Source organism: Mercenaria mercenaria, chromosome 1 (genome assembly GCF_021730395.1).
Source record: "Mercenaria mercenaria strain notata chromosome 1, MADL_Memer_1, whole genome shotgun sequence".
In the NCBI taxonomy this organism is placed as follows: Eukaryota; Metazoa; Mollusca; class Bivalvia; order Venerida; family Veneridae; genus Mercenaria; species Mercenaria mercenaria.
The window spans coordinates 110,705,776-110,716,503 of record NC_069361.1 but is presented as its reverse complement, the minus strand read 5'-3'; the positions used below and the strand labels follow the sequence as shown (position 1 = coordinate 110,716,503).

The window sequence follows — 10,728 nt, the reverse complement described above, 5'->3', positions numbered from 1 at the left end:
CACAATAATAAATTGACACTGTATAATGGATTAACAGTTTGGCTTTTAGGCTACCAATGTTGCTAACACTCTATATTGTGAGAAAATCGAGGATATTAAATTAGTGAATACAATTCGGATAAGATCAGACGTTTGAAAGGTTACACACTTTATGTGAAAATATTAGAAAATGGCAGACAAACAAATAAATCCAAGTATTCAAAGATGTACAACAATGGATTCTCTATCTATAGAAGGACCAGAATTACCTAAACCTAATTCCGAAAGTCCAACAGAGCCACCGAGAAGAATTAGCAAGTCTGTTTCCATGGATTCTGGAGAAACTGAAGTTTTTACAAACTCGGCGATTTCAGCTTCAGGATCATTCAGACGCCGGTCTGTTAGGGTAAGAATTTATAAAATGTTTTGTCCTCGAATTAGCGAAGGTTTTGCCATTTACTACACTAATTATTTTTAAATAGTCTAATCTAGAAAGTTGCTAATGACCATCTTCTTGGTACTGGTTTGGCTTTTTCATGAGGTTACTTTTGACTTAATACACAATGTATATCGCACATGTTAAAATACCATGATCTTATGATTTATACGACAGTGTGTCAGTTTACTTAATTAGCAAATCTATGTTTCTATTTTCATTTTGGTATTTACTTCTTGTATTGTATATATGTCAGAACTTTCATCACAACATTCCTTTCAATATACCTGGTTACTCAGAAATTCACATATGAAGCGCTGTTGCGAGAAATGTTTAAGAGGTATAGCAAATAACGTGATAAACAAATCTATATCCGTGCTCCTGAATTAAATACAAGCATTTCCCAGGTATTGCTATAAAAAGAGTTTTCTGCATAGCTTTAGTTTTTTTGTTGGGTTTAACGTCGCACCGACTTATTTATAGGTCACATGGCGACTTTCTAGCTTTGATGGTGGAGGAAGACCTCAGGTGTCCCTACGTGCATTATTTCATCACGGGCGGGCACCTGGGTAGAACCACCGACCTTCCGTAAGCCAACTGGATGGCTTCCTCACGTGAAGAATTCAACGCCCCGAGTGAACCTACAACGGTTAGGGGCAAGTGATTCAAAGTCAGTGACCTTAGCATTAGTTGTATACATAGGTTACTACTGACCACCATGCTCATCATGTTTATCGTATCTTTGCCATTCCGTAAGCATAGAAACATGTCCGTGTTTTATTAAACTAAAGATGTTACGGTAAACAAATGTTTCATTTTAACAAACCCTTTTACACTTTACAAATTGACTTAAGTAGCAGTAAAGATGTTGGGGAAAAGTGGAGCAAGGATGAATATTCAAAAGGGAAAGCTACATTCCTTAAACGCAGTAACCCTACAACGTAAACCACAGCAGCGCAGACATCCACGTCAAAAAAGACAAACACACACACAAAACTAACATACACACAAGTAAGAAAAGCCGACACTGTGGGGCACCGCCACGCACATGTACACGCACGCACGCACGCACACACGCACACACACACAAGCAGGAAAAAACAAAAGTCGGGCACCGCCTACGGACGGACGGCGGCCAAAATTATGGTGGGCACGATAACTTACTCCTAGTAAAAGAAGAGGGGGTGCAAATGCAAGGGAGCGAAAAATCAAAGGCAAAGGAAGGGAGGGGCGATGGGGGTAGTGAGGAGAAGGAGGAAAGAAACGCCAACAACAAAGAAGGCAACATACGCAGCACAAAATACGAGACAGACAGAAAATATGTTGAAAATAGTGCACCGCCTTGGAACGGTCAGTAACCTATATCAAGGAAACTGGGGGGTTTAAACGCGTTTAGGGCATGCCAACCTCACACTTACCCTATTTTGAACAAGTTAGACAAGACAGTGTAAATAAAATCACTCACCACTGAGAAAGGTTCTAACATTAGTGACAAAATACCAGATCATATCAAGTAAAACTTAAAATTAAGGTCAATCTAAGGTATAATTACATCAGTGTACTCAACAACTTGTCTGATGTCAGAGCACCAAGAGCCTAAATTTTAAGGGCACGACTAAGCAACCTGCAAGACAAAATTCCACTCCCTCCGTCCGTTTTTATAGGATTTAGGAGAAAAGCATCAAGAAGTCTTAGGTGGCAGGGGAGCGGTTTCGTAATTTGGCCCCGTCGATTTTCTGTATAAACAGGACAGGGTAGATATAAAGGCATATCTATCTTACTGGTTATTTATCATTATTAATTCTTTAATATATCTGGGGAATGAGGAACGGTTAATGATTCTACATGGCGGGTGTTTTAAAATTCCTAGCTCCGTACTTCCGGTTGAGGCTAAAACATAAACATCAGAACAAAAAGTCGAACAGACGCTCGGCTGTTATCCATCCACTTTTTTTTCAAGTGAAAATTAGGGAAATAAAGTGGTGGTTGGGAGACATATTCCACACCACCTGGGTATGCATCTGTGTTCGCACTATACATATATGCTACGAAATTGGATTTAAAAATACAAAATGGATGAATGGCAGAGTTCAAAGTGAGGCCCGGTTAGGCTAATTTTGGTCTATAAAATTTGGGTGATTTGGCATGGAAAGCGACAGGTGCATAGGACCGGAGAGTCGTCTTTATGTAGTCTATAGTATCTGCAATAGTCCATAGTAGTTTCAAAGAAAAATAAGCAAAAACGAGATTTCTATGGATATTTCAACACTGGTACCCACACGTCAATGTGGAATTCGCAAATCTGCACTCCCCTGCCACCTTTATACTTTATTAGTCATCGCACCATCAAATAGGAAAGCGTAGCGATTAACTGTAGAGGTGTCAAACACCAAACATGCACTGTGCTTAACGATTTTCGCATTATATCATCTTTTGATAATTGTTTAAACATATTTTACAAATATTTGATGAAATAAGCATTATGTTTAATTTTACGGATTTTATAAACTACATCGTATACCGGGTGTGTAAGACCAAGTTTTAAAAGTGTTTTAAGGCTAGTATTATACTTCTTTCAAAGAATTGAATAGTTCGGACGATCTGTAATAAAAAAATTATGGTATCGCTAACCCTATTGTAATAATGTTTTGATGATATGAATATTTATATCATTAAAATCCTCTAACTTTGAGCAAACTAAAATTCAAATTGCGGCTACTATTGTTAATGCCGTAGGAAAAAAACATACTTGTTTAGATACATTTCATTTACGACAACCTTAACAGATTCCGGTGCCATCGAACATGTGCATATTTCTACGATATTTCTTCTGGAGACAAACACATAGTAAACGAGAAGCATTACCAACTTTTAGTAACATCTCGAAACCGATAAAGCGGGACAGATCTACCTATCATAAAAATCAATAAAACCAATAATCCAATATCATCGCTACCGGACGGATTCGTTGATTTCCGTACTAATTGTTGTTGTTGTAGTAATACGGGGGAAAAATCGATAATTAACTGATGCATTTACAGGCGGGCGGTTTGCTAAACGATATATTTTAGAGACCGTACCATAGCTCTTCGCATACTTTGATTTTTCAAACTAAAGTGATTTTTAAAAGTGCACCGGTTACGATAAAAATGTAAACAACGGACTCTGTCTATGAAACTTTGAAATGAATGAATGACAGTCGATCTTAGTCATAATACTGATTGACAGTGAATGCTAATGACTCCATGTGTTGCAGAAAGGTATTTAGTTTGTAACTGTAATTTACCATTAATTGAAATTCTCTCAAAACTGGTAAAATAATTACTTATATTTGGACAAATCTTATCGTCTTTGCCGTTCGGCAGCTGCAAAAAGGGCAAATATATAATATTCAGTGTAAGTAATATTTCACTGGTACTGCCAGTTAGTAAGTTCATACTCTGAACAACACGTCAGAGAAATTTGGGCAGATTTGACCAGTTATGACGTTGGCAGCATTAGATTATATTTTTTCTTTACAAAAAAAAGGCCGTTAGGTAACAAAGCGAATACGCCGATAATCCGGAGTTCACCGATTATTGTTCCAGTTCACGCAATGTAATCCAGCAATTAAACTGCATAGCTATTAGCTACTGCTGTTATAGGGAAGTGGTAGAGTGTCTGCCTTAGGTGTGAGAGGTCCTGGGTTCGAGTCCCAGTTAGAGCTTAACTATTTAGATTCTGCTAAAGCATAGTTTTTCTGTTAATAGACTGTTCCAGATGTTCTAAATTTTTAGCATACAGTACCATGGATCAGTATTTAGCAATCCAGATCAAAGTTGAATGTTAAATCAAATGCACCCAATTAGAAAATATTGACTATATTATGTCCCTTTGATGTTTATGCTCTCCATGTTCAAGAAGAGTTACATGTCCTTGATCACAAAATTTTCGTAATCATGAAAATATTAAATGCTCATAACTCCGCAATTCTGGTTGAAATATTGTCTATATTTCTGTTTTTGAGAATTATATGGACATTTGTCTTCATTTCAAAGCTTTTTAACTTCAAACCTATGATTTGAAAAACTTAGGTACTATCTCTATATATTTGAATTGAATGCAGTTTTGATAATTATTAAAGTGAAAATCGGAACAAGTCGAAAATTTATATAACGCTTTATTATTAATTGTCAAATAAAAGTAATATTTATGAATATGTTATCTAAAATATTTATAAATCTTTACATTTTATACGTCGAACACATAGATTTACTTTCTTTTTAATACATGAAACATCATGCTAACGTATATCTAGGTACAGAAAAGAAATATTTACGCACAAGAAACTGTCTGTAAATAAAATAAATATTCAAGAATATGAATATGTTATCTAAACTATTTAGAAAGCGTATATACATTGTCTATACGCGCTTTCTTTCACATATTATGAACCGTGATTAGAATATAAGCTTTTGATTCTAAAATATTTTCAACATTCTAAACTACAAACGTTTTCCGATTTTCATCGTAAACGGTAGTAAAAACAGCAAATTCTCATGTATTTCCATAACATAAAGTTTGTCAGTAATTAAGTTTTGAAGCATTCATAAGAAATATAGCATTTTTTTCAAGATATCTAAAAAGTATTTTTGTTGTCGAACGACCTGGAGGCCGGTCGCTTTAAAGAAAAAGAAGTACAGAAATAAGACTTATACTTTTAAAAGAAAATACTTAACCCTTGCCATGCTGGACACGTCTGGTTCTTCCTTTGTAATCAGTGTAGACTGATCATGATCTGCACTGTCTGCCATTCAGCCAGTAAGGTTTTTGGTATGCACCCTTTTCATAATTAATAGTACTGTCCAAATTGAAAGATAGACAAGTTCATTATTGTAATTTAGCATGGTAAGGATTAAGTTTCTTATATCGTGTCTAAATAGAAATATCATATTTGCGTGACTTGAATAGGTACTGCTGACAAACACTACTACAACATGTAATAACAATAAGTTCATCAATATCTCAATTTTAGAATAGCAGACTTAACTAAGTAATAACAATATTTTTCGTGTAATTTGGGCCAGGATCTTTACTCAGTAAATATTTACGGAACAACTCTGTTAACGATGTGAATTTTAAATTTGTTCTGATTCTTTCTACTGTCATACGATTCATGAAATAAGGGTAAAAATCGTAAAAACAAATTTCATGAAAGAAAGGGAAAAGACTATATAAAGACAGAAATATATTACAACGCAAAAACCATAAAACCATAAAATACTTATAGTAAATGGGGTAACATATCTTTTATGACCCGCCTTGAAACAACACTGACCGGATATTATTTACCCCTAGGCAATATTGTAATACACAATAAAAGTCAAAGGGTAATTTTAAGTTATTTGTTACAATTAAATCAAATAACAGATATCGCAATTTTTTTAAAACGAATGATTAAAGAATGTACCAAAAACATGCATTAATTAAAGAATACAGAATAATATATATAATGGAGGTTCGGAAAGAAGCAGAATTATCAGTTCATCAAGGCTATCTTTCAAATTAACGTTTGGTCATATTATGAATAATAGAAAATGATTTAAAAAAAAACAAAACAAACTTTTATAATCCTATATGAAGAAAAAAATGATGACCGCGTCGGAGATCGGACCCGGACCGCCGCGGCAATAAAAAAGTCTCCAGATCCTTCGGCAAAAAATAATAATGGTAACTGGAAATTAATAAATTAATCGTCGTTATATTTTTTAAGAATGCTTTGAAACTCGATTACTGACAGACTATATTTTACGGAAAGACATGAGAATTAGTTGCTTTAAGTATATTTTGCGATGAAAATTAAAAGCATTTGTATATTTAATGCGAACTGAACACTAAATCCTCCCTAGCGTTATTTTAAACGACAGCGGATCTAGGTTTCGGCGTTTCTGAGTTCAACAATCCATTTGTTTTAAATTGTCTAATTACAATTTCTTTTTTTCTTTTTTTGTCTATGTGAAGTTGCCTACAATTTATAGGCTTTGAGCTATAACAATTTGTACCCAGTCAGACTAGCAGACGACAATATTTTCCGTACAGCTTCCGAGTACTTACGGATGGTGGCGGAAAAAGCCGGAATATTTTAAGAAATGTTCACTGTACACACTAAAATGCAAAAAGGACCAAACAAAACATTATAAAATTTAAAACAAATTACACATAACGAAAGTTAAATAATTTTTCTACATTTTTAGGGGTATCGAATTTTTGATTTTTTGCGGAAAATATCTCATTTTATCTGTTATATTTGAAAAGGTCAGTTTCTTTTTACCCGTTTCCTATAGAGTCTATATGAATTGAGGTGGGTCTATTTAAAGTGAAAAAGGACCAACCAAATATTAAAATATTTTTTTTTAAAAATATTCATAATATCCGGAATAAATTAATATGCGGCATGTGAGAATTGTATCTGGACGCAACGAAGACATGTAGCTAGATTTATTAATAGTTTCGTCTCTCAGTGTTCCGCACATCGTCCGCAGGCGATCTCACCATATTTCAATTTCAAACAACACATATCACCATTAGATAGTAGAGAGTTCAGATTTTATGTTCATTGTTTGGTGATCATATGCTGCCTTAAACACATTTAAGTCATCTGAAATAATTATTATCAAGAAAAGTCCGGTACTTTAAATAAAGACAGTGACATCAGTTATGTTGATTTCTGTACTGGCTGACCCACACAAACCATAATTATTATATTTAGAACACTATTGATTAACTGGCTATTCAAAATTAAAATGTTTTCTTACTTTCCAGAGACGATGTAGCAAGCGTTTAAATAGACCCGAACCAGAATTTGGACATGATGCCGAAACGTACAAGAAAATTGAAGAACGGGTTCTGCAGGAACGTGCCGTAACGAACGCAATTGACACTTTACAGGAACGCTGGAGAATGATAATGTTTATGTTTAATGATTGTGTTAAATTGAATGAGAGAAAAGGAGAACGAAAATTGAAAAAGCTTAGTGTACAAAGACAGTTTGAACTAGTTTTGATGGTATGTGTATTCGTGCTGATATGCTTACCGATATCCGCGGTCTTTGTTTTAATAAACAGATAGTAAAGGCATTATTATAAGAGAATGAGAATTTGAGCTTAAAATGACTCAATGTGCACATGCATATTTCAACATATAAATAAACACTTTAAACAGTATATATTTAATAGCGCGTAATGTTTAATGTCGTATAACAATGCAGGACGCTTACTTGCAAAATACATTTACAATTAATCAGATATTTTGAAATACTCATGACACTTACCTTTCAGAATTGCCGGACCTTCCATGGCCCATTTATCTTTTTATTGGTATTAGTTTTCTGTTTTTTTTTTGTTTTTTTTTTATTAATTTAAACAAAACTTCCTTTACACTTGGGTAACCGTAGAATGTTATGTGAAAATTTGAACATATAGAACAAGGCATTTATAGAGTGTTTATATTTGAAGAAACAATTGATTTTCTAACCTTTCAAAATGGCCGGTAAGATTTGTCTACTTTACGCCAACTTCAAAGGCTACTCTATAAATAGTAAATTGATTATTCTTTACATCTTATATTTCACAAGAAAGCCTTTAACGTATTCTCAACTTTTTTCATTTATTCTTGCAATATTTTATTAAGATAGGTTGTCCAGCAATGACCACTAATTTGACATGCGGAGATTAAATTTCTGCAAGCTATCTATACATCTTTTATTTCATTGGATTTTTATCAAAGCGTTTAGTTATACATTTAGAATTCTTAGTAAGGCTTGTATTTAAGTGTTCTTACATATTGCCTTTCATGCTCTTTTTGTAAATTAAGTTTTTCTTAATTACTGCTGGCAATAAGGTTAACATTTCAATACAATTTTGTACCCCTACAAACTGCCGGTGTAATGAAGTATTTCGACCCCCATAGAATAACGACCCCCCGGTCATTATTCTATAGAAAATGTGACTCCTTTCCTGTAAAATATTGACTCCCCTTATAAAAAACTGACTCCCTTTGAAAACTCTATAGAATAACGACCCCCCCCCCCCCACCGGTCATTATTCTAAAGAAAAACTGACCCCTTCAAGTAAAATACTGACTCCCTAAAGATGACTCCCTTCGAATCTCATAGAATAACGACCCCGGTTATTATTCTATAGAAAAATGACTCCTTCCATGTAAAATACTCACTGCCGAAAATACTACATTCGAACTCTCATACAATATCGATTCCCGGACATTATTCTATTTAAAAAAGTTACTCTTTCCGTGTAAAACACCGGCTCCTAAAAAGACTTTCGACGATAATATCTATTAAAAAGTGATCCCCACAAAACCTAACGGACAATTTTACTAGACCTACAACTCTAATACCCTCCATTGCCAATAGTTAACATTTTGATTGTACTATTACTACTGGTGCCGCTACTTCTATTGCTATTACTACATGTACTTCTTCTTCTTCTACTACTACTACTACTACTACTTCTACTACTACTACTACTACAACTGCTACTACTGATACTACTATACCTGCTTCCACTAATACGTCTTGTACATCTACCTCTTCTTCTCCTGCTGCTGTTGTTGCTGTCACTAATTCCTCTGCTGCTGCCACTACCACTGCCACTACTACTACTACTACTACTACTACTACTACTACTACTACTACTTTCTATTGTTGCCGCTACCGTACTTTACTGCCACTGCTAAGTATTGCAACTTATATTAATACTAAGTTCTATGCTAGCAGTTTCTTGTGCAGTTTTCTTCTGAAGAATTACTTCATACCGAAGTTTGCAGGGATTATTGACACTGGTGTGTTTTGTGAACGTATTGTGAATTGTTATTTTCCGGAAAAAAATGTATACACCAAGATACAGCGTCTAGAAATAGAATCCCTTTTCCCGTTGCGGAATGCTCTGATTTCTGTGTCAAGTGTTGGTATCTGGGGCTAATGGTCAAACGGAAGGACGGACGGACGGATGGACAAGGGCAAATCTATATGCCCCCCTCCCCCGAGTGGGGGCATAAAATGCAGCAATTAGGCCTTAGATACAGGAGTTATCACTAAATTTGACCAAATGACCGGGGGTCGTTTTTTTTTTATGGGAGTCAATATTCTTCGTGAGGTTCAGTTTACTGCACGTGGGGGAGTCATAGTACTATGATCTGGAGGTCATAATACTATGACCGGGGGGTCACTTTTTCTATAGAATAATGACCGGGGGGTCATTATTCTATGGGGGTCAAAATACTTCATTACACCGGCACATACGAAACAAAACTGATTGGATAGTTCTCTTTCAGACTCAGTATTTTCAATATTTTTAAACTATCTGCAAAATAGTAAATGGCTGGTTAGCTCTTTGGTTCAGTAGATTGAAATTTACAGTACTGAATTAACAAAACCAGTGTACTTGTAAAACAAAAATCACTCTGCATGTTACAAGACAATGTGATTCACTTACCTGTATAAACGATAAATATATTTGCGATGGCCTTTCGCGATCTGGCCCGGTTATGTTAAGTAATGAAATTTTTCTCTATGAATGGAATAAAAACAGTAGAAATCTTTGAATTCCCTAAGCTGACTGTTTCAGGTAAGCACCAGTCTTGAACAGAACCCGTTAACTGACTGACTGTTGGCTCAAATAAACGAGTATCTGTAGCATTGGGCATCAGAAAATACACAACATAACGGAAGACGATACCTTATTACGTTCTTTTGCAAAAACAAATGTAGTGCGACTTTTATAATAATGAAAAAATCTAAAGTACTAGTAATCTGTTACCGACAAACTAGGATTTCTTTACTGATTCACAATACCAATTCGCCATATCTCCAGATGGCAAGCTAGATTTTTATATACATACATATCTCTTAAAAACTACATTTAATTCTCATTCCACATGGCATTGCACGCTTTCTTCAGTATCATTTGAACCAAAGAAATGGCATATATATTTTGGAAACATGATAACATGTTATGCAGAATTCCAGATATTAAAACCCTCTCTTATACTTATATCGCCTTGGTTACTTGCGCTATTTTCGTTATAATGAGCATGTGAACTTAAACACACTTGATTGATATTGCTTTCAAGTAGCATCAAATTAAGAAATAACAAATGTGCCCCTACTTAGTGAATATAATCTAGACAAAGTTCCATGCGAAATAGTTAAATCAGTAGTGCATCCAAACATTTTCCTAATTAAAGGAACATATTACTTTTTCTATTCTAACACCATGAAAAAGACGGAAGTAAAACATCTAACCATGCAATCTTAA

General features: G+C 34.7%; 1 protein-coding gene across 1 annotated transcript; it reads left to right on the top strand.

Moving 5' to 3' along the window:
- On the top strand, positions 1–7,804 carry LOC128547553 (uncharacterized). The gene is made up of 2 exons (XM_053520547.1): positions 1–385; positions 7,217–7,804. Exons 1-2 carry the CDS (start codon positions 170–172, stop codon positions 7,520–7,522), a joined length of 522 nt encoding a protein of 173 aa, XP_053376522.1. The 5' UTR covers positions 1–169; the 3' UTR covers positions 7,523–7,804.
- The last annotated feature ends 2,924 nt before the right edge of the window (positions 7,805–10,728 follow it).

Coding starts and splice junctions, on each gene's coding strand:
- LOC128547553 (XM_053520547.1), top strand. CDS start 170: ATGGCAGACAAACAAATAAATCCAAGTATTCAAAGATGTACAACAATG. Junction 386..7,216: donor TCAGACGCCGGTCTGTTAGG/GTAAGAATTTAT, acceptor CTTACTTTCCAG/AGACGATGTAGCAAGCGTTT.